At 35.1% G+C, this 25,529-nt stretch overlaps 2 protein-coding genes across 3 annotated transcripts in view; both read left to right on the top strand.

The window, feature by feature from the left end:
* LOC119085373 (transcription factor mef2A) overlaps positions 1 to 12,062 on the top strand; it is a 59,844-nt gene extending 47,782 nt beyond the window's left edge. For both annotated transcript variants that reach the window (XM_037195756.1, XM_037195755.1), the window contains exons 3-6: positions 249 to 428; positions 490 to 604; positions 668 to 1,255; positions 10,726 to 12,062. In XM_037195756.1, coding sequence (XP_037051651.1) covers positions 249 to 428; positions 490 to 604; positions 668 to 1,255; positions 10,726 to 10,950 — 1,108 coding nt within the window. In that variant the 3' untranslated portion in view covers positions 10,951 to 12,062. The remainder of the gene's footprint in view (positions 1 to 248; positions 429 to 489; positions 605 to 667; positions 1,256 to 10,725) is intronic.
* Positions 12,063 to 21,700: 9,638 nt separating this feature from the next.
* Positions 21,701 to 22,644, top strand: LOC119085522 (dynein heavy chain 9, axonemal-like). The gene is made up of 4 exons (XM_037195938.1): positions 21,701 to 21,919; positions 22,044 to 22,202; positions 22,266 to 22,378; positions 22,434 to 22,644. The coding sequence occupies exons 2-4, from the start codon at positions 22,053 to 22,055 to the stop codon at positions 22,642 to 22,644; spliced, it is 474 nt and encodes a 157-aa protein (XP_037051833.1). The 5' UTR covers positions 21,701 to 21,919; positions 22,044 to 22,052.
* Positions 22,645 to 25,529: the final 2,885 nt, after the last annotated feature.

The following is a 25,529-nucleotide window of genomic DNA, read 5'->3' as shown; positions in this document are numbered from 1 at the left end:
AAGGATGACCTTATATCGTCGAAACTTGAGGTCAGGTCGCATAGCACTTTCACGTTCTGATGATTTGTTCTTCGACTCAGTTTGTACTTTCGAATCAATTGTACAAGAAAATATAAGGTTATACTAAGCGGGATGTAGACTGAACATTGAGAGATGTCGTAAACTTTTTAACCTAATTTGAAGTTTAACAGATAAATGATTGAACTCTCTAAATACTTCTTTTTTAACATCTTTTCATCTAATCACAGATCTCGAAGTGGTACACCGTCGTCGTATCCTGGTACACCACCACAATCATTACACCCGAGTGATTTAATTGGCAATTCACAAAATTCCTCCGGGACAATGAAATCCGATTTTCAGCCGAGAAACTATTCAGACTTTATCAGAAGTTTAGCTGCAAAGTATAACAATAACAATCCCAATGAGTAAGTTTTACTTGCACTGTCCCATTGACGTTCGCTTATTTTGTTGTTTTCTTGCAATCAGGTCGTCACATTCAAGAAATTCAATTTTTGAATCGAGATTTGGAAACAACGCAAAGAACACCAAAGAATCACCATCGCCACCCGACTGTAAAAGACTGCAACCAACTGCACCATCGGTTCGTTCCATTGTAATGTTAAATTACGATTAAAAGTGACCGCTTACTCAATTTATTCAACAGGTGCCTGCACAAAATAGTCTAATTTCATCAATGTTTCCATCCGGTATCGCATTCCCTCCAGCAGTATTTTCACCGCTCATCGATATGAGCAGTACACAAGCGTTAGTAACGTTAGCTCGAGCTGCCAAAGAAGCTGAAATTCAAAACCTATTGAAGGGACCAACAAAACGGCCAAACATTAACACAACACCACCCAGTAACATCAACCAAATTCCGACATCAGCAGCCACACCATCGAATCAACGTTTTCCTCTACACACATTCTCAATTTCCAATTTAAGCCAACAGTCGCCAAAAAGTCCTTCCAGCAATAATCAGTCGTCGAGCAGTGAACAGGCGACGGTGTCCGCGTCTCCACTCGATCTTAGTGCGAGTACGCCGGTGACGAAACGAGTGAAACTAGACACCCACAGTCCAAACCGAAGTATCGGTTCGCCGACGCATCAAAGAAGTCTGAGTAGTGGCGGTTCGTGTCGTACGGCGAGCCAGAGAAAGTGTCAGTCACAAAGTGATGAAATTAACAGTTGGAACGTGAGTCAAGTCTGCGAATTCGTTGGAAGTATCGACATTTGTGCTGAATACGTTGAGGTGAGTTCATATTTAGTTCCTCAAACCCTTACAAAAAAAAATCGAAAATCTTCAAGTGAATTCGCAACGACCGAAGAACAATGAACAAAACCGAAAATAAAAACAAACAAAAAATTGCCCTTTGTTTTACAGAAATGTTAATCATCTAAACCGTTGTAGCTATATATCCAGCAATACCTACCTTTCACGTCAAATTGATAAAGGTAGTTTTATTAGAATGAAAATATATACACACACACGGCGACTGGTACGCTGTTGCAAAATAATTGATCCCCGCGGCTACCTAAAAAATAAAAGAAAAGAAAAATCTTTTTCGCTTCTTTTGCTTCATATTTCGTATGAAACTTTGGATGTTCGTTCTGATATTAATGCATTCGGCTGAGTTCTGCATGTTTCTGACCTATCCGACATCTTACGAATAAATGGTAGACCTTTGGCCCGGAGGGCCCGTGCGATTTTTTTCATTTTTATTCTATGAATTTGAGGTTGGACGGATGTTTTTTATGTTTCTCAAATTATAGATCTACTGACCCATAAAGGAAGGGTAGATCTGGTAACTCTGCAATCAATTTATGATCAGAATCTAATCAGGTCATTTCTTCAGTTGAAGTCAACAGATTTAAATACTTCCGAAGAAAAACTGCTCAAGCGTCTTACATACTACATCATGTAGAATGACGATAAATCAACTTGGGCGTTGGATAGGTTTCGGGACCATTAGAACAAAAAACGCATCCGCTGGTTCCAATGAAGTCTATGGTTCGCTTGCAGCCTCTTAAAAAAGTAATGGGAACGCACAATTATTGGCAAAGCGGATGTCTAGGGTGCAGTGAGTTCAGATGACCACTACAAAGGTTTTCACTACCTTTATTAGGACAATATCGACGGAAGACAAAACTGCTCGATCATGTCCACCCTCCATGTTGTGCTACGGTAGGTGGTGGAAACCTAAGGAGTTGTTTTTTTGTCTCACATCACCCTATATAGATGTTGCACCAATAACTGTACCGTTTCCATTACTTTTTATTTATTTTTGAAACGCGGCTGCAGCGGAACCACAAACGTCATTGGGACCAACGAATGCGTATTTCGTTCTCAGGGCATCGATACCTTATCCAACGCACTATGTTACCTATTTTATACATACTATGGTTCCCTTGAAGCCTCTTAAAAAAGTAATGGGAACGCACAGTTATTGGTAAAGCGGATATCTAGGGTGCAGTGAATTCATATAACCGCTGCAAAGGTTTTCCTCCTTTATTAAGACAATATCGAAGGAAGACAAAACTGCTCGATCATGTCTACCTTCCATGTTGTACTATGTTAGGAAGTGGAGACCTAAGGAGTTGTTATTTTGTCTCATGTCACCCTATATAGATGTTGCACCAATAACTGTACCGTTTCCATTACTTTTTATTTATTTTTTTGAAACGCGGCTGCAGCGGAACCACGGACGTTATTGGGACCAACGTGCCGATTGGGCACCGATACATTATCCAACAAACTATGTCACCATTTGTGTACATTCCAAGCGATTCACATTGTTTCCTTGTGTTGCATATCAATAGTTAAATGCAGGAAGCGAGTCATGCCACATTAGTGAGTTATAAAAAAAAATGAAATTTCATTGATTTAGTTCCGATTCATATCGATAGAGTGACGATGCCATTAGAAGTTCTTTTTTATAAATTCATCGTAAGTCCATCCAAAATGGAACAAATTAATGAAATGTTCTTTTTCATATAATTCGCTATATTGTGACATGTCCCATTTCTGCTTTATCCAAATGACCTTCCTGAACTTTTGTAAATCCTAATGTAAAATGAAGTTCAACCTTGAACTATTGCATTTAAGTACTGCTTCACCAAGTTCTTTTCAATAAAATCCTACACTTGACTACATAAACTTTTCATCACCACGGCATCAAACATCAAGGCAATTTCAATCCAAAAATTTGAATGTTATCGAAAGTAGTGAATTGTTTCTGTTTTATTGAATTCCTATATCGGATGACTAAATCTTTGGATACGCACAAAAAATCCATCATTGTTAAATGTCAGTCTATATTTTTGTGCTTAAAATCCACTAAATGAAAGAAGGAGGAAGAACCAACAAACAAAAAACAAAACAACAACCATTGCATGCTACATCAACATAATCACCATCTTTATAAGAGCATCATCGACCATCCATAAAACTTACAAAAAAAAACACAAATATATGAAAAAAGCGAAACCAACGAAAAAAAATCAAGTATCTTCCAACTAAAATCTGATTGCATACACAATGATGATGGTCAATTTAGTTGTTCGTTATGACCTGGCTAACCTTTCCGAACACTAAGAATCTGCCCCCGGATATACACTCTGTGTGTGTGATAAGTAAAAAAAAAAAGAACAGAAAAACTTTATGTGGTTGAGATGCACCTTTACCAACTTTTTTCTTTCGTTCGGTCAGATTCTTATAAAAGCCTTTTCATGGGCTCGTTTTTTTTCTTGTGGTGCATTTAAAATTCTCTTTCCGTTTATGCTACAAAATCGCGTTCTTAGATAGTCTAATTCGTTCAATGTATAATATATATAAATATGCCGTGCATTGTATGTAGAGTGCAGTGAGCATCATTATTGTTTGTTGTTTTTCATATCTACATGCGGTCTTTTTCAACGATTTTATTCATTGTTATAAATTTTGTACGGTTAAATAAGTTGTGGGACAGTAATTCCTCTTCTCTTTAAAGTGCGCTTTTATGTATGTATCAGGGCCTATTTTCAGGAATTTTCAAGAATTCTGCGAATTGGGTAGAGTAACAACCCGGCAAGTTGAAGGTTGTGAGTTCGTGTCTCACCCGTGCACATCAAAATTTTTTTATTTCAAATCCAATTCGATGAGTATTTGAAAAATGTCTAAAATTCAGAATTAGTCACGATTTGCGCTCATCCCAAAAACATTTTTCGAATTACAAGAATTTTAAGAATTTCTAGAGATTCCAAGCAGAAATTTTTTGAATTCTTGAAAATTGTTGAAAATTCTTGAAATTCTTGAATTTTAGTATTTCGAGCATTTTTAAGAATTTTGAAATTCTCGGAATTCTTAAAATTGTTGAAATTTTCAAATATTCTGAAATTATTCAAAATTCTTGAATTTAAGTGTTTTAAGCATTTTCATAAGTTTCGACAATTTTCAAAAATCAAAAATTCCATTTTTCTTAAATTTCGAATATTTTGAAGAATTTTCAAGTACCGATTTCGCGAAAATGAGCCCTGATACGTACATATATCATAGTATATAGATACAACCTACGCGCCCATACACTTTTCTTTTTGAAACAAGGAGTGATAATATCGATTTAATATGTCCTACCAGTTGATTGTAAAAAAACTAACTCGGTGCACAACAAACTGCTAGTTCAGTTGGGTTAGTTAAAAGTTATACTTAAAAATAAGAAAAGAATCAAAGAATGGAACAAAAGGTGAAAGACAATAGGAGTATTATTATTTACTTGTACTTCTTGCACTGTGTGTTCGGTCAATTTAAAATTTATTTACTTTCAGTTGCTTGAATACATAAAGTGCAATCGGAACGTTTATTTATGGTTACGGACATTTCATGCCATTGTTTCATTTCGTTTGATAGATGGTAGCTCTAATTTCTAATCACCACTGTTATTCATTCAATAAAGACGGTGAATTTTGCTATTTTGTTGTTACAAGTCACACTTAATATCCAATGGATGTATTGTATGTCGATTGAACTGGCGAAGTTACATTCTATGGGCATGGTCCGTTATTTTCCGAACAACTTGCTATCGGTGTAACCTTTCTTGCGTATAAAATGAATTGAAATACATTTTTTCAAGCGTTCCAAATAAGAATTAATTTTGAATTAAAGAAGTGATGTTTAAGTTCCACTGTACTAACACACCATATTTTCAAAGCTTTTATCGTAACTTTTATTTTAGTCGTTTTGTGCGATGCTTTTTTACCTCACGCGAACGGTAATCAGTCTAATTTACATCTTTAGGTAACGTTCTTTACTGTCCGGAGGTCCTATGTACTTTTCTTAATTTGCTAAGCAAATCAGCGCAGAACGTCATTTGGGCAGAGGTGTCCTGATCATATTATGGGGAAATTATTTCGAAATTCCTCAAGTCTCTTATATTAGCTAGGTTTGAAAATTTATCCAAGAAATAGCGTCTTGACTTGAATGGTTTCTTATTAGGTGTTAGGTAAAAAGAAATTAAATCTTAGGTTTCCCAAGAGAAGAAAATTGATTCATGTCTCATGATGAGCGAAAATTAATCCATGGGACGCAGAAACAGCAAAGGTTAATCATTTGTTATCGACATGAGCGACCAAAAATAAGCGACCATCCCTGCCTAATGTGGCATTTTATAGTGAAATGTGTGCTAAAACAATTGAAGTATAAGACTTTACATGAAGCAGTAGAGAATAAGTTAAACAATTGAAGTAACAGATTTAGTGATAAAGTTATGTAGAATGATTTGTAATAATTTTTTGAATCTCAAATGTTAAAACAACGTGATAAAGAGTTCACCTTGATTACCGAATAATCCAAAGACGTTCAAAAATCCGCACTCGAAAAACTGAAACCTCTTGAAGTCCTGAATTCGTCTTGGCTTTTTATAATGTATTAAAACGCCTCCTCATCGTGAACTTTACACACTACTTAATGTTACCACCAAGCAATAAGCGCATTTCGTTTTGCGATTATTGGTCTGTAACTTCACTGGAATTTATAGAAAGGAAATATTGCTGATTGGCATTCTTAGATTTTCTCACATGTTCGTGATTTGTCTCTTACTTTAGAGGGTCTATTACACATCATTAACGTTAAACAAACGTATTCTTTAAACAAATAAATTGAGCGCGAAGAGGCAGAAGAAAAAAAGATTCTTCGTATGAAATGCTGTAAAAAAATGAGAATTCTCATGAATGGTGTGCAGACGTATAGATATGAAAATGCAAATATGCAACCATCTGTCTGAAGAACGTATGCTTTAGGATTGAAATTTATGGTAAAAATTATTACTCCACTTCAAGTAAAACATGCATATTGAGAATATCTTTAACATGACACATATTTTGATTGGCGTAATAACTCGTGTTGAATCTTCCGTTGAAATCGTGAATATTTCTTTCCCTTTTTGTGCAGAATTTTCGCTTGTATGCTGAGCGATTTTGCAAGATGTATAAACATTTTGAATGCGATAAAAAAATATGAGAACTGAAGTGATGCTGTTACGCAAAGACAATGTGAACAATATGAATGGAAGTAATGAATGTTACTAAAACGATTATGAAAATCGGTTAAATTATGCCCTTGTCGACTCATTTCCTCATCGAACATTCATATTTACTGTCTTGGGTAACTTATGAATTATGAAACGTAATAACATCCAGGTACAATTTTTGCAAACATTTTCCTAGATTTTCCTGTGGTTTCATAGATTTTCCCAGATTTTCCGGTATTTTCTCAGATTTTCCGATATTTTCTCAGATTTTCCGGTATTTTCTCAGATTTACCAGATTTTCGCACATTTTTCTAGATTTTCCTAAAATTTCCAATATTTTCATAGATTTTACTGTATTTTCACAGATTCAGCAGTTTCTCAAATTTTCCAATATTTTCCTAGACTTTCCAATATTTTCCAAGACTTTTCTAACTTTTCCTAAATTTTCCAAAAAAAAAGAAATTTAGGAAAATGCAGAAAAATTCGGGAAATTTAGAAAATGTTTTTCCAAAAATAGTCTGACTACATCTGAACCTGAACCTCAAATAGAAAACGTTTTTCATATTATTGACCTCAGTAGTTCACGATAGTTGAAAGTGCATTGATAGTGTTCGATTGACTGTTCTGATTAAACTGCCTTCAAGCGGACAAATATGTTTTCTGTTTTCAAAAATGATTTATTTTTTCTAAATTCTTCGTCTTTTAAGTGCAAAGACAAAAACGTAGGCACTTAAACGAACATTTAACGTGGGCATCCACTTTTCACTCTAGAATCCACTCAACCCAACAAAAAAAATGTTTTGAATAATTCTGCTATAAGCTCATAGCACTGCATGGATGCATTACACTTGAAACTTGAATGGTATATGCCTATAACGATTACCGTTAGCTATATAGTTCTGCCATACGTAAATGCGTAAAAAAAACGTTGAAGGAAAACACTTAAATTATTCCAAAGATATAAATCAATCAGAGTCTGCAATATAAATATCAGATATAATTTCCGTGAACAAAACACGCTCCATTAACAACAGATGAAATAAATGTATACATCCAAAGCGAGAATATCAAAACAAAAATTTTAATAAATTTTATTAAAATTGTCAATTTCATTAAAACACACCGGATCGACACAGACGACAACATAAATTTTTCATTTTAAGTTCAAAATAGTGTTAATATACGATTTGAAAATAAGCATACCGAACAACCTTGTTGTATACAGCCGAGTATGATTAAATTATAAAATTTATTTAAATTTATTAATAACACAAAAATGTAAAATAGGTGACAACTGGAGTGCACATCATTGGATTTGCATTTAATAACATTCCACTTTAAATTGCGATTTATAAAATGCACTTTGCCTGAAGAGGTGAATTACTTTACAAGTAAATTTTAAAATGGTGCATGTTGTTGAGCGCATTTTTTTTTGCCGTTCAAACTGGAAAATAGGCAATAAAAAGTGATTTAAAATGAAATTAAAATGAAAAAAAAAAATTTGTCTTAACCACATCAACTCTGGGGTACCCATATTATATATGCAAAGAAAAGTTATGATGATAGGTGCCCGCTGAACACGATAACTTGAAAGTTTATGGATAAAGAAAAACGCACCGAGACTGAGCATACAAAATATATTTTTTTTTTATATTTAATAATAATAACAAAAATCAAACATGATCTAAACTATCTCAAAATGTAATAAATTTTGTATCAAGCAAGAACCAGATTTTTCCGTCTTTCTTTTTCACTTCGTGTTTATTTAAACTTTAAAACCGGCATCATGGTTATCATGCTTGTTGTTATTATTTTTAATATTTAAAAAAAAATCTTCATTGGATGATCAGGTCGCCGCGTTTGTGCTAAATTATTATTTGAAATCTTTGAAAAATCTTTTTATTGGTGCAATAGGTTGCTGTTGTGTATATAGTTGATATACATGCGCGCGCGGTCTATGCACATATCGAGCACGTGGGCGTCCTTAGCATGGCACATCGAACAGATAGGTTGAATTAATGTCTGATTGAACATAATAAATATTTAAATGAAGAGAAGAAGAAGAAAAAAAATCTGAGCGCAAAAAAACAACAACATTTTCAAATTAATGTCTTATGGTTGTATCTCTTCGGTATCTGGTTGGGTATTATAAGAGCTCAAGGTTTCCTCTATTTAGATTGATCATTAAAATGGATATGTCTTAGATTTATTTTTAGTTTTATTTTTCGATTTAATTTATTTTCAATTTTGTATCCACTCAATAAATTGTGTACACGGAACATTGATCGTGTTTCTCTCGTGTGCATCTCTTTCTCAAAAGGTTAACGATCATGTAATTAATGACCCGATATCTGTAGCATATCCTCCGGTTTTGTATTTCAATTTATCGGGAAGAATTTTATTGAAGTAATTTCAGTACGAAAAAGATTTGACTTTTTTTTACAATTAAATTGAATTCTAGGAGCGACCATTAACCGAACCAATTTTAAACATGGCAATTAAGAGGCATCGGTGCCTTGCTGAAAAGCATACATTAGGGCGATTTTTAAATACTGGATTTTAGTTTACTTTTGATGATATCTTTCCATCAGAATCCTTTTTGAAAAATGTACGACCGCAATTCCGACCAGGAACGTGGAAATACATTTGATTGTAGCATTTTGACCGGCTCTGAGAAACGTGAGCAGCTTATGAAAATTTCCTTAAACTGCTCACTTTCCCTAGAGCTGGTCAAACGACTACAACCAAATGTATTTTCTGTTGAAACACATTCGTGGTCGGAATTGCGGTCGTACATTTTTGAAAAAGGATTCTGATGGAAAGATATCATCAAATATGAAATAGGAGGAGGCACACAATTGTAGGCTACAATTTTAGCTAAGTACCGGTGCCTCTTAAAGAAAATCATTGAAAATCAGATGGAGTTAAAGTAGTTGAGTTAAAGGCACCTCTTAATAATTTCATAAAATTCTTAGAAAATTCCTACAAATTTTCTAAATTTTTAAATTCCAAAATTTTGGAATTTTAAGCAATTTTTAAAGAATTTTTTGAAATTTTTAAGAATTAATTTCCTTAGAATAGATCTTGGTGAGTGGTTTTTGGTATAAGACAGAGTCTCTCGGAAATGATTTCGATGCTGTGACTTCCCAAACAAATTCTCTTGTTTTCCCCAGAATCTGAAGCATGCAAAATCCATTAAAAAAACTTCGGGTCAAAAGTTGAAAAGTTACTAAATTTCTTGCAAAAGTTACGTTGTCATATGTTTATTGACCTCGACAAAATTCACACGAAAACTTATCTTTCTAAGCTTTTTGATCCTTGTTATATGACAATTGTTACCGTTGACGATAGCAGATGAATGGTCTTCTATAGGGACTGATGAAGCTTTTTTGTCGATACAAAATTTACCCTGAGTAGTTTAACACTTAATATGGATTGTCATCTCGACTAGAGTAGAAGAGACTTCGGTAAATAATCTTTTTCCATGTCGCTAGAAGTGTTGCAGACAATAATTACCGACTTTGTTGCAATTACAAAAACAAGTTAAATTAATTAAATTATTACGCCACACCACCGGAAATGAAAACAAAACAAATCATTAAAAAAAAGAATGGTAATCAGAGAAAAATTGCTTATTCTTCAATGAACATATCATAAATACCTTAACCACTACACTATGCAAGTGCATTTTGATCAATTCTTGTAATGCTTAACCGTCCGAAGAAGAATTGTGTTGAATTTTTGTTGTTGTTTGTTGTTCATTCATTTTGCATTTATTCTCCTCTTCAAACATTCTTAAAACTCTTCTTTTGTTGTTGCTGTAAAAACGATTTTGAATCTTTTTTATTCTCATTTCAATATTATATTTTATCTGACGAGTTTGCTGGTTATATAAACTGCACCCAGTGATTATATAGACTTTAATAGCTAGGTCGTGACGTTGCTACCCGGAGGCGCGTGCCGTTGCACTGGCACATTACATTTCTATACACATTATAACATATAACCTCGCAATTCTTTCTTCTTCAATTTTTTTTTGTAACTTCTACAAAGAGGTTTTTTGCAACTCTTTTTCGCTGGCAATCGCGAATGTTTATTATCCATAATTTGCAGGTTTTGATGAGTTGGATGCCCACATATGTTTTAGTTAAACAAAAAAAATGAAACAACAACAGCATTGAGTGTAATTTCATTCATTTTTTCCATCTTTTTTTTGTAGAATTTTCGTGAACAATGCATCGATGGAGCTGGTTTACCCTTGTTAACGGAAGATCATTTAACGAATTCGTTGGGCATGAAATTGGGACCTGCATTGAAGTTGCGTTCGGTGCTATCGAAAAAATTGGGCGGACCATGTCCGTGTGTGTCGTGTACGTTGTCCATCAACGCGACCAGTCCTTCAGGAAGCATTCCCAGACCGTCAAGTGTGGAGTCGGGCACTTAATTTAATTTTATTGTTTTAGACTTGCGGGAAATGTGGATGCGGATATAGCTTCTGACTTAGGAGTTGTTGTGGTTTGAAACTGTTTCTACAAAGTTTCGTTTAACAAATGTAAATCTAGACTTTAATTTAATGATTTTATGTTTGGTTCGTGCTTGCGTGACCTGTAACGAAACACTAAAATAAACTTCAGTGTGAAACCGAAAAATCTCATTGTTTGTGTATTTTGGAGTACTTTCGACAAGGTCGAGCTTCTTTTGGATTCAATTAAAAAGTGAAATATTTCGGTGGAATACAATAGATGCTTAAAGCTCTCGAAAGACTTTTAAAAAAGCAACGACACAAATGCGATACAACGTTTCGGTTTAACATGGCAGTGTATCACATTGTTTGTGTCATTTCAAGAGCTTTCGAAAGCTCTGAGCTTCTTTTGGACTCCATTGGAAAAATAGCATATTTTAGTGGAGTTCAACAGAAGCTTAAAGCTATCAAAAGCTGCAAATGTGATACGGTGTTTGGGCTAACAAGGCATCGTTGTGCATTGTGTGTGTGCTTTGGCGAGCTTTCGAAAACTTTGAGCCTATTTTTTTGCATTCTATTGGAAAAGTGAAATATTTTGGTGAAAAAGATGCTTAAACTCTCGAAAGTTCGCGAAAGCAACGACACAAATGTTATACGGTGATCTGGATTAACACGGCAGTATCTAGATTTTCATTTGTTAGACGAATTTTAGGTAGCAGCAATTTCAGGCTACAACTATTCCTAAATCATAAAATATGTCGGTATACACTTACCCGCGAAGAAAAGTGTAAGAAAAAGAAAAAGTAGAATCGAAATACTTGTAAGAAAATTTAAATAAAATTGTTTTTAGTATTATTAATTGTTATATATCGATTTAGATGACGCGACTATTTATTGAATAATAATTGAGATATAGGAAGGAAAACACACATTTTCCATCGATTTAAATTGGAAAATTTAATTTTTAAGAGAAAATGAAAATATTTTTTTTTAATTAACAAAAAATGTGCAAACAATTTGATAGAAAAACTGTACGAAATAGTCGAGAGATAAAGTGCCGGGAATGTACAATAATTTTGTCTATTTAAAAACGATAAACGAAAACAATAGAAAAAAAAACTGAGCTAGAAGTAAATAATTTTCTAATACAAAAAAAAATGAATTAATTAATTATGTCTTCCTATGTAATTATCGATAAGTGATGAATTGAATAATTTTGTTAGTACGTCGAGAAAGAACACTTATTAAAAAAAAAGAAACTGTTACAAAGCTGCTCAAATATACAAAACAAACAAAATATTTTGTACTTATCTTTATAAATGAAAAACAATTAAAAATTAGACGAGAAAAATTGAATTATAAAACTTTTAAAGTAGCAATAAAAATGCAGTATTTTCATATACAAATTTACTTTTAGTTTAGCAACGAAACGGGCGAACGGCAATGAGTACAGAAGTAATTAAAAGGGGAACCAATCATTAAGAAACAATACCATGACAACAATTTGTTCCGACTCGATATTGGTCTAATGATTAGGCTTGTTTCGTCAATCGATTGTAAAATTTCCAAATAAACGATCCAATGTTTTATTGATAACCTATAAATACTGATTGACAAATCGAATTATCAGTCGATGTTTATCGATTATTGGTAAAATATTCGATTGATATTGATCTTTGGAAAATATCGATCATTTATCGATTCTGAGGAAATAATAATCGATATTTTACGAGGGGTGAACCACTCTGAAATAATCACCAAATAATCAGATAGTCCAAATAATCAGAATAATCAACTTGTCATTTAGCAAATACCATCCAAAATGTCCAGTTTCGAGATCACTTCCATAATACGACGAACAAATTAATAATGACAAGTTTTTAAGCGTTCAGTAGCCTCAAGAGTGACTCAAACAACCTAAAAAAAAACTCAAATAATCACTAAATAATCCTTCGAAAAAAAAGAGTGGTTCACCCCTCGATATTTTATCAATCGAATAGACGACCAGGTGAAAATTTTTTTGAATCGGACACACCATTTTTGTTTCCGGACGTTTATGGTGCTATCGATAGGTAATTTCAAGGTGATCATTTCGTAGAAGAAGAATTTTTTTAAAACGACCTCTCCGGCTCGGGGCGACTCAAAGAAAATTTGAAAATTTCAAAATCATGACTTTTTCAGAAAATTTTACACCGAAATGAAACGACCCGGTCGGTTTTGATCTAATGGTAGTTTGTAGAGAATTGACAGACGATTCTAATAAATGTATCGTCGGGTCGAAAGGTTGTAGCTGTGAGTCAGGGTGAGGCATCAAAGTCCAATTTTATGGTTTTGTCAATGAGCACCCCAACCGATTTTTCATTTTATTGGCTTAAAATGAAGGCTAGCACATCCCATTTAACATATCAAACAATTGGGAGGGGGTTTTTCAATGTTTTCAACAAATCTTAAAAAACTTTCTTATGAGTGCCCACATTCCTGAGATTTTTTAATGGAAATGTATGGGAAGTTCTCCTAAAAATGAAATTAATCGCTATATACTGGTTGTCTCTGGTCTACCGAACAATTATATGCACTAACAAGAAATTTAACATTTTTACTTTGTGAATGTGGACAACTTTCACTGATTTTTTCACAATCGGGAAGCTTTCTGGTCATGTCTAGCTCATCCATTGCTGGGTATAGCTTCAGTTGCTACTATATCTCATAGCCTGAGACCGCACCTTTCCAAAAATACCAAACTTGCCCTATTCCCTATCTGGCTTGTATTCTTTACGATGTCAAATATGTTGGTAAGTCGACCTACTCGAATGATTTTTGAGGAAGTTTGTTATTTCCAATTTTAACCGAAATAAAGTTACAAATTATGTCAAATAAGGTTGTTATGGACTCATTTAATGAAGTTTACACGCAAGGTGATACATTCTGATATTCTTGACAAAGTTCAGGTCTATAAACATAAAGATCACTGAATGACTACTGAAAGTGTTAGGAAATATCAGAATGTATCACCTTGCGTGTAAACTTCATTAAATGAATATTTGACATCGTAAAGAATACAAGCCAGATAGGGAATAGGGCAAGTTTGGTATTTTTGGAAAGGTGCGGTCTCAGGCTATGAGATATAGTAGCAACTGAAGCTATACCCAGCAATGGATGAGCTAGACATGACCAGAAAGCTTCCCGATTGTGAAAAAATCAGTGAAAGTTGTCCACATTCACAAAGTAAAAATGTTAAATTTCTTGTTAGTGCATATAATTGTTCGGTAGACCAGAGACAACCAGTATATAGCAATTAATTTCATTTTTAGGAGAACTTCCCATACATTTCCATTAAAAAATCTCAGGAATGTGGGCACTCATAAGAAAGTTTTTTAAGATTTGTTGAAAAAATTGAAAAACCCCCTCCCAATTTTTTGATATGTTAAATGGGATGTGCTAGCCTTCATTTTAAGCCAATAAAATGAAAAATCGGTGGGGGTGCTCATTGACAAAACCATAAAATTGGACTTTGATGCCTCACCCTGACTCACAGCTACAACCTTTCGACCCGACGATACATTTATTAGAATCGTCTGTCAATTCTCTACAAACTACCATTAGATCAAAACCGACCGGGTCGTTTCATTTCGGTGTAAAATTTTCTGAAAAAGTCATGATTTTGAAATTTTCAAATTTTCTTTGAGTCGCCCCGAGCCGGAGAGGTCGTTTTAAAAAAATTCTTCTTCTGCGAAATGATCACCTTGAAATTACCTATCGATAGCACCATAAACGTCCGGAAACAAAAATGGTGTGTCCGATTCAAAAAATTTTTCACCACCAATCAAATTGAAAACATTTTCCCCTCTTTTGTTTGTAAGAAACAGCTGAAACGAATTGAATAACTTATTTCAGAGTCACCGACTGTACTAAAAATTTCGCAAAAATTCCTAAAAAAAATTGAAAAATAGGCCCAGTATCAATTCGCTGTTTCAAGTATATTTTGTGCTTTATCTTCACTTGTTCGCTCCTGAATTAAATTTTAGAAAATTGCGTTTAATTCAATTCAGTACACCTCTGCCATGTCTCGACTGCAAACGAAAGGATGATGTAAATTTGATCCAACAGTTTCTTGTATTTGTTCAATTACACGTTGGCAGTTTTCGTTGCGACTGTACCAAGGCCATTGCACGATAGGTGGAGATGAGACGGTGCCATGGTATCAGAGTATGTTACATCCTAAATCACTTACTTGGCACCTACTCCATGGAATACTTGGAACCTACTCATATGAAATATGCATCTACATTGCGTAATCACGTAAAGCACAGTACGCACGTGTTCATTTTTTTTTTATTTTGACGAGTGGGAAAACCGCTATAAATCGGATTACAAAATTGTGCCTTGAGCCGAAACACATTGTGAAAATAAGGAATTTTTATTCGGATTCTCAGTAAAGCTCGGGATAACGTGACCGAGGTCAGTACATAAGTATTACCTGAAATTTCTGGTGAGAATGAGTATTACGCCGCCAACTCTTTCCCATCATTGCCCTCTGTGGAGGCTCTCGTTTTGAGGGAATATTTGATGATTGTTGAGTGTTTTCTTACTCTTTTAGAGCAAAATAGTACATTTCGTACCTAGGACTAAAAGTCTTTTTTAGCGTGTGAGAAGTTTCCAGACAGAGCCGAAGGCGAGGTCTGGAATCGAATTCGCTAAAAAAGACTATTAGTCCGTGGTACGAATAGAATTTTTTATATTGGACGAAGTCGCACTTGTCGGGTCCTAGGTATGAAAAACACATTTTTTATATAATTTCTTATGTTCTAGAAATTTAAAAAAACCACTCTGTTCAACGCACTCCAAGCATGAGTGGTACTCTAAATATGGTACTGAAACAGTGTGTCACACTATTGGAAAACACTGTAAAAACCATACTCTATTTAAAAGCAGTCGAATATGATCACTGTCGCTTGAAGTGCGTTGTTCTGTTACTTAATTTACTCAAATTAGATCTTTTTCTCTTACATATTAAAACGATAGAAGTAAAAGATTTTGTATCAGACTGTGACAGAATCTGATACAAAATCTTTTACTTCAATCGTTTTAATATGTACGCTTATATAAGACTAAATTAGCAGCAGGTAATCGCCTATTTTTGTCATAGATCTCGTTAACAAATGACTATCCGTATAGTTCATCCATCATTTCGCTTTTAATTGAATGAACATTCCTAATTAGAATTATTAGGTGATCGTTGATAGATTCATCCGGAAAAGTACCAAACAATAAAACTTATCGCTCCAATTAATCAAGTCATATTCATCCATTCTGAATAGTAATAGGTCCTATCATTTCGCTTTGTATAAAATTTAATGTGACGAGGTGGAAAATACTATCTCATTTTGCAAGTTTATATCTACACTTTTAACCTTTCACAGACGGCAGGCATATCATGAGACTGTTACTTACTTTTTATCTATTCATTTCAATTGATTGATACCAGATTTTTGAATCATGGGTTTGAAATATATACATTTTGCTGTTTATAAGATTATATAAGCGATGGCTGACCGTTTATTATATTGCTCATTGACGATAATAAATGGCATAGCCGTCTGCGAAAGGTCGTTTCAGAGTGGCTTGCAGATAGCGCTGTACGAGTAGTGACGCACTTCTATCATTAGTACCATAATCACAATAAGTCGATTTTGCCCAAGAGGTGCACCTACGACACGCTACAAACATTTCATTTGAATGGAAAGACTTTTCTTTTTGTATTTGATCAGAGTTTTGTCGATTTATAGGCTTATTACGAACTTTAGGAAGGCCTGATGAAGCCAAATTCGTCAAAAAAATGCGGACAGAAATTTTGCATACAAAAGTGAACAGCAGAAATGGGAGGCGAAAGAACAATGCTGGGAAATTCTTGCAACTGTTAATTTTTCCTTGTACAAACTGGCCTAACAATTGGGTGTTTCGTCAGAAGCAGCCTGAATCTACCTTGTACAGTCTGTACAGTCTGACCTAACAATTGGGTGTTTCAACAGAATCAACTTGAATCTTGTTTGCACAAACTGGCTTAACGATTGGGTGTTTCGACAGAAGTAACTTGAATCTTCCTTGTACTAAGTGGCCTAACAATTAGCACAGTTGGGCGCAAGTGTATTTTAGTCTATTTGAACCACACTCTAGAGCAAGCATATTATGCTTCATAACCGGGTGCAAATAGTTTATTATGTGCGTCGAGAACTGTTCCCTTCAGGTTTATGTCACTACTTGGACGCTCTCAGCTCAGCATGTAAACTTCATTACATAACTCGGGTTCGCCTCGGATCAACAAAATTCGCACCAAAACTATACTTTTCATCTTCGTATCTGTAGTTATTTAAATAACTATTGACACCAATCGTTGCATTAGGGAAGAATATCTAATATCGTCAGCTTTGGCTAATCAGGTCTTAAATTTTTGCTTTCCATCTGTTAATAGTTATTTACATAACAAGGGATACAAAATTGAAAAATAGAGTTTTCGGGTGAATTTTGTTGATCCAAGGCTAAGCCGAGGTCAATAAACACACGAAAGCATGTAAAAATGTTTTACATTCGTTTGTTTTTTCTAGGTTCGACATTGGCTGATTGCACTCCTAGGTAAAACAAGAAAATTGGTTTACGTTTCAAAAGCATGTAAACTCCATCCCATAGCTCGGGATAAAAATGAGAAATCTCGTTTTAGTGTGTTTATTGACCTCGGCTTCGACTCGGATCAACAATTCAATTCACATTAAAATTCTTCTTATCAACTTTTATCCCTTGTTATAGCTACAGATCAAAAACGAAGTAATCGACTGAAGGTACTGTCTGAGAACGTTCCTAATTAAATTACCCACTGTACTGTGCATGCCAAATTGCAAATAGGAAGACGATTTTCAATTTCTTTTATAATTTCCTTACATTATCAGCTTATAATGACTTCGTGAAAATTTGAATGTATTTCCAGAATTCACTTTTGCTCTTTCACCCCCGAAACCACCACCAATTCTATGTATATTATCCACATAGATAATTGTTCCAGTATAGCAACCCCAATTATTTTGCCTTAGCAATGGTCAGCACAATACAATCGAAATTCGTTCTGCTTATGAGTTATCGATGTAACAATTATCGACACCTTGGTAATCACAAAAAAAGTGTTAAGCTAACGAACTTCCTTGTCGAAAGGCATACCACAATATCTTGTGCACGTAATTACAACTTTTATACGTGGCATGAACGTTGCATAGGCTGTCAGACTGTACGAACTTCATAATACCCCTCAATAAAAAACCACACACTTACAACATCGTTTGTTTAAACTATGAAGTCGAATGCTTGGATTACATGGAAGTCAATTGGTATACTTAAAAATTTCATGGTTGGTGGAAATGTTGTTACCAGTGCAGCAATGAATTTTGAAGATGATGGACGTCTTCAGTATTTGTGTAATTACGTTTGTGTGTCGATGAAAGTGAAGGCTGAAAAATGGGTGAAACTACTGATGACCGATGAGCATAGGGTAAGATTCGAAAGTAAAAATTTGTCTAGTTTAACGTTTGAAACCGTAAGCATTTCGTAGTTGATCCTTATTCACTTATTCGAAATAAATAAATAAAAGAAAAATCGAGTAAAATTCAAATTCAAAACTATCGGATAGTAATTCTTACCACTGTTCAGTAGATGCTTTTCGATGGGTTAAAACTTAGCTGTTAATAGTACAATATCTAAGCTTACCCTGTTACAGACGGAAAGCATATGACCAGTATTATTATCGGGTCTATTACTTCGATCGATCAAAGCTTTTTTTTAATCTGTTGATTTCAAATCTTGTACTTCAATTTTTTTTAACATGACCTTTCCAATATAAAGGACAATTTTACCCAGAGCTTGCAATTATTTTTCTCGTCGTTATCGATAACAGATGAATAGCCGACAAACGATTTTGTTTTTTGCAACTCTAGAATTCAAACTGTTAGTGAAAGCTTAAAGAAGCAATCAGTATTAAGGATTAAAAGTCACTTACATAATGTGTGGTAGAAAATTGAAAAGTTCAGTTTTCGTGTGAAATTTTTAATCTGCGTCACTTTCGCATGTAGCCCTCACTTCGTTCGGGCTACAACTCGCGAAATTGCCTAAAAACAATCGTCCAAAACAGATACACAAATAACTATTGTTTGACTAGCTCTGGAAAAACTCAGCAGTTTATGAAAATTTCGGTAAATTTGCAACCCTATTTTACATTGAACGCTGACAAATTTCTAGTCGTACTTTTTTGAAAAAGTATTTTTGTAAAAAAATATTGAAAATAAAATACGAAACGTACAAATGTAGGCTTTAATATTAGCTAAGGGGGCATGCTTTTAAGTACTGTATTTTGACTGATAGATCTCTTCGTTTGGTGAAACTGATGACGGAAACGTGAGGAATGGTGGGGAAAAGTGTGCAAACTAATTGAAACCAACTTCACAATTTCACATAGTAATGAATAAGTGAGTGCGTCCAATTCTTTGAAATGAATGTAAATGAACTAAATACGGGGAATTCCCTTAGAAGCAAAGTTGGTTGTCATTAGTTTGCACACAAAACCGAACCGTCGATCGTCACGCCAGCGGTCATTTTAGTGATCTATATATGCGTTGCTGTTTTGAATTCCAGTTCTTAAGTTGGTGTTTCTAGTCTCTAAATCCTATTTTGTTACTTCCAGTATATCATAATGGAATGGTTGAACGACTCCGCAAAACGGATTCTACTAATTTCGTCCCAACCAAGTGGATATTTAGTACCTTCCATCGGATTTCCCACACAATTCAAAGGCAAATCTTGCTACTTCGTGAAGATTCATTCAATCGATTTGACCGTTGAAAACATCTTAACGGTAATGACATTAAGTCTTCTAATGCGTTTAAAATGATCAAGGAACTAAATGTAAACACAAAAAATCGACAGAATGTCATATGTGGAGATGTATCTTCTAATACGGTGGAATGTCTGTCGGCACTAGTTGATGAAGTTGTTTATCCACTTTTGAGCAGCACATTTAATCGACATCTTTGGCCAGAAGTGATTGTCAAAGACATAGATAATCAGATGCAATCGACACGAAATACTATAGCTGAAGTTAAGGGAACTTTAGTCAATAAAACAATTTTGCCTATTCCAGTTGGTAATGAAGAGATTTTGTCGATTGGTGAAAGTGTCCTCTCAGGGTAAGTAAAAAACTCTTGAGTTAGAACATACAAAATGCACCGTACGAGTAGCTCGACATTCAATAGAAGCAGCTGCTCCCTTTAGATATCATTTCTTTTACTCAAAAACGTGTGTTATAGTGAACTTAACTTCACGGTACCAGCGTTACAATAGTACCACTCTTTTAGTTCCACTTTTTTCGTAAAAGGAAAAAGTGGAACTATCTTCACGCCGCATATATGCAGCGTTAGAATAGTTTAACTTTTTTAGTTCTACTTTCCTTATACAAGTGGAACTATTGTAACGTTACATATATGCAGCGTTACAATAGTTCCACTTTTTCCCTTTTACGGAAAAAAGTGGAACTAAAAGAGTGGTACTATTGTAACGCTGGTCTTCACGGTACCTTAAGTTAAGGTACCTAACTTGACCTCAAGTTTTTGAGTAAAGTCTCTGACTAAACAATGGGACAAACGATCGAAATGGTTATTTCTTTTACAACGTTTACTGAACCGAGGCGAAACCGAGGTCGGTAAACACACAAAAACTCATTTTCACGATTTTTTTTTCCCATTGGCAAGTACTATTACTATCGTTTCCAGTGATCACACTGCGCTCACCCTACAAATGAAAAACAAGCTTGAGGGTATCGTCATAAAATGGTGTCATCAAATCGACAATGTCATCAATACAAAACCTGTGAATATGAGTCTAAATCCAGTACCATCCGACGAATATAAATATTGGCAACTGCGACATGAAAATTTGGAAAACATTCACAGTCAAGTGACCGCCCAGGGCATTAATACCATCTTAATGATACTGAAATCAATCGATTCCGTTTACTATTCATCATTTCATTCAATCTTCCAACGAACAGTGTCTTCGTTGAATGAAGCACGAGATGTACGCATTTATGTGAATGCATTAAGGCCACGAACTGACAAACTTGAAACAACCGATTTCAATATGATCAAGCCTTTGATTCAGCCACTCCTGCATTGTATTGGCCTGACGTGGGCAAACTCAACTTATTACAATGCAAAAGATCACTGGACGCGATACTTCTTAATGGTCTGCAATTTGCTGATTCGTGAGTCAAGCAAACACTTGGATTCGAGTTCGCTTTTTCAGGGAGACTCGGAAGAATCACTGAGTAGAATGCAAGAGACGATCGATATTTTGGAAACTTTTAAGTCAGTTTTTTTCGTTTTTACGTTGGCACTGCTAGCCATGAGCAAGTAGAAATAAGTATTCAATTTTAGGCTAGAGGTCATGACCACAAAAAGTAAACTGAGCACTTACAAGAAACCAGAAACGAGTCCGATTGCATGGTCATTTCAAGGAAAGACCATTTTCAAGCGATTGAATCTCTATTTACAGCGACTGAACGATATACGCGACATTTTTCAAACGGCTAACGAATTCTCTAAATTGGATCGGATTGAGATGGGTGGAATAAAAGGTCTGTTGGGTAGAAGCGGGTATAAATCACAGTAAATTGGACGTATTCTGTTTTCAAGGTCGAAATCTAAGTCGCCGAATTACGGATGCTTCGTTGGAGTATCAAAAATTGTACAGCCAGTGGAACTCTATCGATTTTGATACCTTAGATGCAGACGGAACAGTAGTGTCCTTTGAAAAAATTCAGAAAGAATATCGAGACAACGCTGATAGAATCGAGAGATCTTTGGCTCAAATATTCATTGAAGCATTTGATGAGTGCTACAGCACAGCGCATTGTTTTCAGGTAACGAGAGAATTTATTTCACGCTCTTGGCGAGAAAGTTCCTTCTCTGAACCTAGATCTTAACCTCTGCGTTGAAGTAGAAGAAAAATGAGTGACTGTGGCTCAATAACCTTATTGTTTTCAGTTAATTGAAATGGCAGGAACGTTGTTCGACAGTAAGATTATTAAGCACGAAATACGAGACAAATATAAGACGATTCTTGACTTGTATCAGCAGGAAATGGAAGAAGTGAACGAAATTTTCGAAAGCAAACTGAAACAGTTGAAAAAAATCGGTTTAAAGGTAACAGTCGTCTCGTCTCGCTCGTTGTACTATGTACACTCAATAATCTCTACATATCGTCAGGCGATTCCCGTTGACAAATGTCTACCAACTGTGTCTGGAACTCTGAAATGGGCTTTTAAATTACGCATACGTCTTACAGCTCCATTACAAGACCTCGAATTTTTAGATTCGCCGTAAGGATAACCCATTCACTGGTTGTACTTTAACTGATCTGAAAAATTTATTTAGGATATTCCAGGGAGAGGAAGGCCAGAAGGCCATTCAAAGAAAATGTGAAATTGAAGCACGTTTATTGGACTTCGAGAAAGAAATATTTGAGCAATGGAAGATGATGATTGCGACGCAGATCCCGCAATTTATGGGGAAGACGCTATTAAAACGATCGTCAGAAAAATTATTGATTTTGAATTTTGACGAAACTGTTAGTACACTCTGTTAGATATTTTCATAAAGGCCCGTCATTGGGAAATGACAGGACAGTTTCCCGAAAATGTAAAATTTAAGCAAAATAAAATGATCTAGTCTGGTTTTTGACAATTGAATTTCAATTGTCAAAAACCAGACTAGATCATTTTATTTTGTTTTTACCTTATGGAAAATTTTATCACAAAAATTCACCGAAAAAATTCAAAGAAACTCACCTCTTATGCTTTCCATTGTATTCGGGCATAGTCTCTTTAGGTCGTCAAGGCATATTTGAACACTAAAACACTTTTTACTCGATGCAAAAACAAAGTTTTTTTTTGTTTTGTCGCGACAAAAACACAGAAAATATTTCGACACAACTGTGACACTCCGCTACCATAAGTACTAGAATCAATGTTTGCTGTGTTCACTTCGGCGGTAAAATATTTTCATTCAAAAAAGTGTCGGACATTTGAAAACAATCATCAAACGGTTGACAAAGGGTAGCGTATACATTTAATAATGTTCATCGACCATTTTTTAAAGCTTTACGAGAGCTCAGCGGACATTCTCTCAACGATGGGAGAGCATTTATTAAAAATTGAGCCTCTCGTAAGACTGCGCTGAGCGTAAATAAATGTTCGTTCCTCTTTAGTAAGCTAAGAAGACTTCGCGAAGTCTAATTATGCCACCTCTTTGAATAAAAATATCGGCTGAGTTCTAATAATTCTCCGCTGAGCTTTAACAAACCTCCGCTGAGCACTAATAATTCTCTGCTAGGCTTCAGGAAGTGTCCGTTAGGCCTAAGCAAGTTGCAGGAAGGCTTAATGGAGCGAATCGGACACTCAGCGGAGATCTGCCAAAGCTAAGTGGAGTCTTATTAAATCATAGCAACAATTATTGGTGTTAGGGAATCTCGCGCCGCGTCATTCACAATAACTTACAAAGTGACATCTTCCTTATACAAAATGTGTCAAAATGAGAATTATTGTGAATGACGCGGCGCGAGATTCCTAGCAACCCAATTATTAGGTATCCGCTGATGCTTATTGAGTGTTCGCTTAGCTTCATTGCCTTACTACAACGTGCTAAGGTCTGACGGACTCTTACTGAAGCCTTGCGGAGAATTATTAGAACTCATTAGAGGTTTGTCAAAGCTCAGCGGAGAATTATTCGACCTCAACCGATATTTTTGTTCGAAGAGGTGGCATAATTAGACTCAGCGAAGTCTTGTTAGCTTAATAGTGTCACAGTTGTGTCGAAATATTTTCTGTGTTTTATCGCGACAAAACAAAATTTTGTTTTTGCATCGAGTAAAAAGTGTTTTATTGTTTAAATATGCCTTGGGGACATAAAGAGACGGTGCACGAATACAATGGAAAGCATCATGGGTGAGTTTCTTTGAATCTTTTCGGTGAATTTTTGTGATAAAATTTTCCATACATTTTCGGGAAACTGTCCTGTCATTTCCCAATGACGACGGGCCTAAACAAAAAATAATAATTTCTGATTGTCATTAGCTCGTGGCTGCTTTGAGAGAAATTAAAATTATGAAATCGGATTGTTGGAACAGCGACTTTGACATTCCAGATGTTGGTGAAGAGCTATTTCAACTAGACGAGCCGTTATGGGTAAATAGGTTTTCAGTTAAATTGCATCAATAACACTTCTAGACGGGGGATATTCATAAAATACGTAGACCTTTTTCAGTGCTGTCATCAAAAGTAAATCTTAAATAACTTGAGAAATACGTCGCCTGTGAAATTATGTTAAAACTACGTCCTACTACCACCAATAAAAACGGGGAATACAATAAAGTTTCAACTTCACAGAGTGCGTATTTCTCGAGTTTAGGGTTTAATTTTGATGGCAACACTGAAAAAGCGTTACGTAATTTATGAAGTATCTCTTCAATCGATTGATGTAATTTCAGCAATCCAGATTAATGTTGTCTAGAATCGTTGAGTGGTATAACTTCTTGAGAACCGGTACTCAAGAGTGCGAGTACCTTATTATTTCATCGCAAATTGATAAAATTGATACCGATCTGGAAGATGCAATTAATATATCAACTTGGCTCAATTACAGTGAGTATTATCCTAACTTTGCAGAAGCGGCTTATCATCGTTTCTTAGGGAAAAAAAGAATTAGGACTGAGCACCATTTTCATTCACACATTCAGGACCAGGCTACCTAAAATATGTTTACGACAATGTCTACAAAATACACAAAAATCTCACAACGGTTCAAGCGAATGTAAAGACATTCCTTAAAAGTATATCCGAATGGAGCAGTGCTCCACTGTACAAACGTAAAAACAACACCCGGGACTCATGTTTGGACATTTTCGATGCCGAAAATCAGATGCAAATTCAAAACGACAAAATTGACGCTACGAAGGACTTAATCCAGCGAAGTATGCTGGAGAATTTCAATTTGTTTTTCAATATAGCTGATGATGATGATGGAGATCATTATTGTAAGTCAACGACATGCAGTCACAATTTGGTTCAAAAGAGAATAGAATCGATGCGATCGATTGGTAAAAGGTCAGAGGAATCGGGACACAAAGTAAGAGATTACAGTTCAGAGTAGGGAACAGTTACAAAGTTGACGATTTTCTTTGCTATAGATAAAAAAGCCCATAAAGACAACCCAAAGTATGCTGAACATTACAAACCAGCGAAAAGCATTAGATTCGCAACTTCAGTTGTTTGAACCGTACGAGCGTTACATTGACCAGCTAATTTCGAAGACAATCATTGACTCGATTTATGTGAGGTAAAACGATTCAAGATCAGTTCCCTACCATGTTCCCTACTGTTTACGCAAGCAGTGTCACTGAAAAGCGTTTTTCTAGCATTTCTTACATAAAATCGGAAATGATTACAAACGCTCAAGAAGTACGACCCTTGCTAA

The sequence above is a fragment of the Bradysia coprophila genome, unplaced genomic scaffold (assembly GCF_014529535.1).
Source record: "Bradysia coprophila strain Holo2 unplaced genomic scaffold, BU_Bcop_v1 contig_94, whole genome shotgun sequence".
Classification (NCBI taxonomy): domain Eukaryota; kingdom Metazoa; phylum Arthropoda; class Insecta; order Diptera; family Sciaridae; genus Bradysia; species Bradysia coprophila.
This window is presented reverse-complemented; position numbering and strand designations above follow the sequence as displayed.

Coding starts and splice junctions, on each gene's coding strand:
- LOC119085522 (XM_037195938.1), top strand. CDS start 22,053: ATGGCAGGAACGTTGTTCGACAGTAAGATTATTAAGCACGAAATACGA. Junction 22,203..22,265: donor TGAAAAAAATCGGTTTAAAG/GTAACAGTCGTC, acceptor ACATATCGTCAG/GCGATTCCCGTTGACAAATG. Junction 22,379..22,433: donor CTCGAATTTTTAGATTCGCC/GTAAGGATAACC, acceptor AAATTTATTTAG/GATATTCCAGGGAGAGGAAG.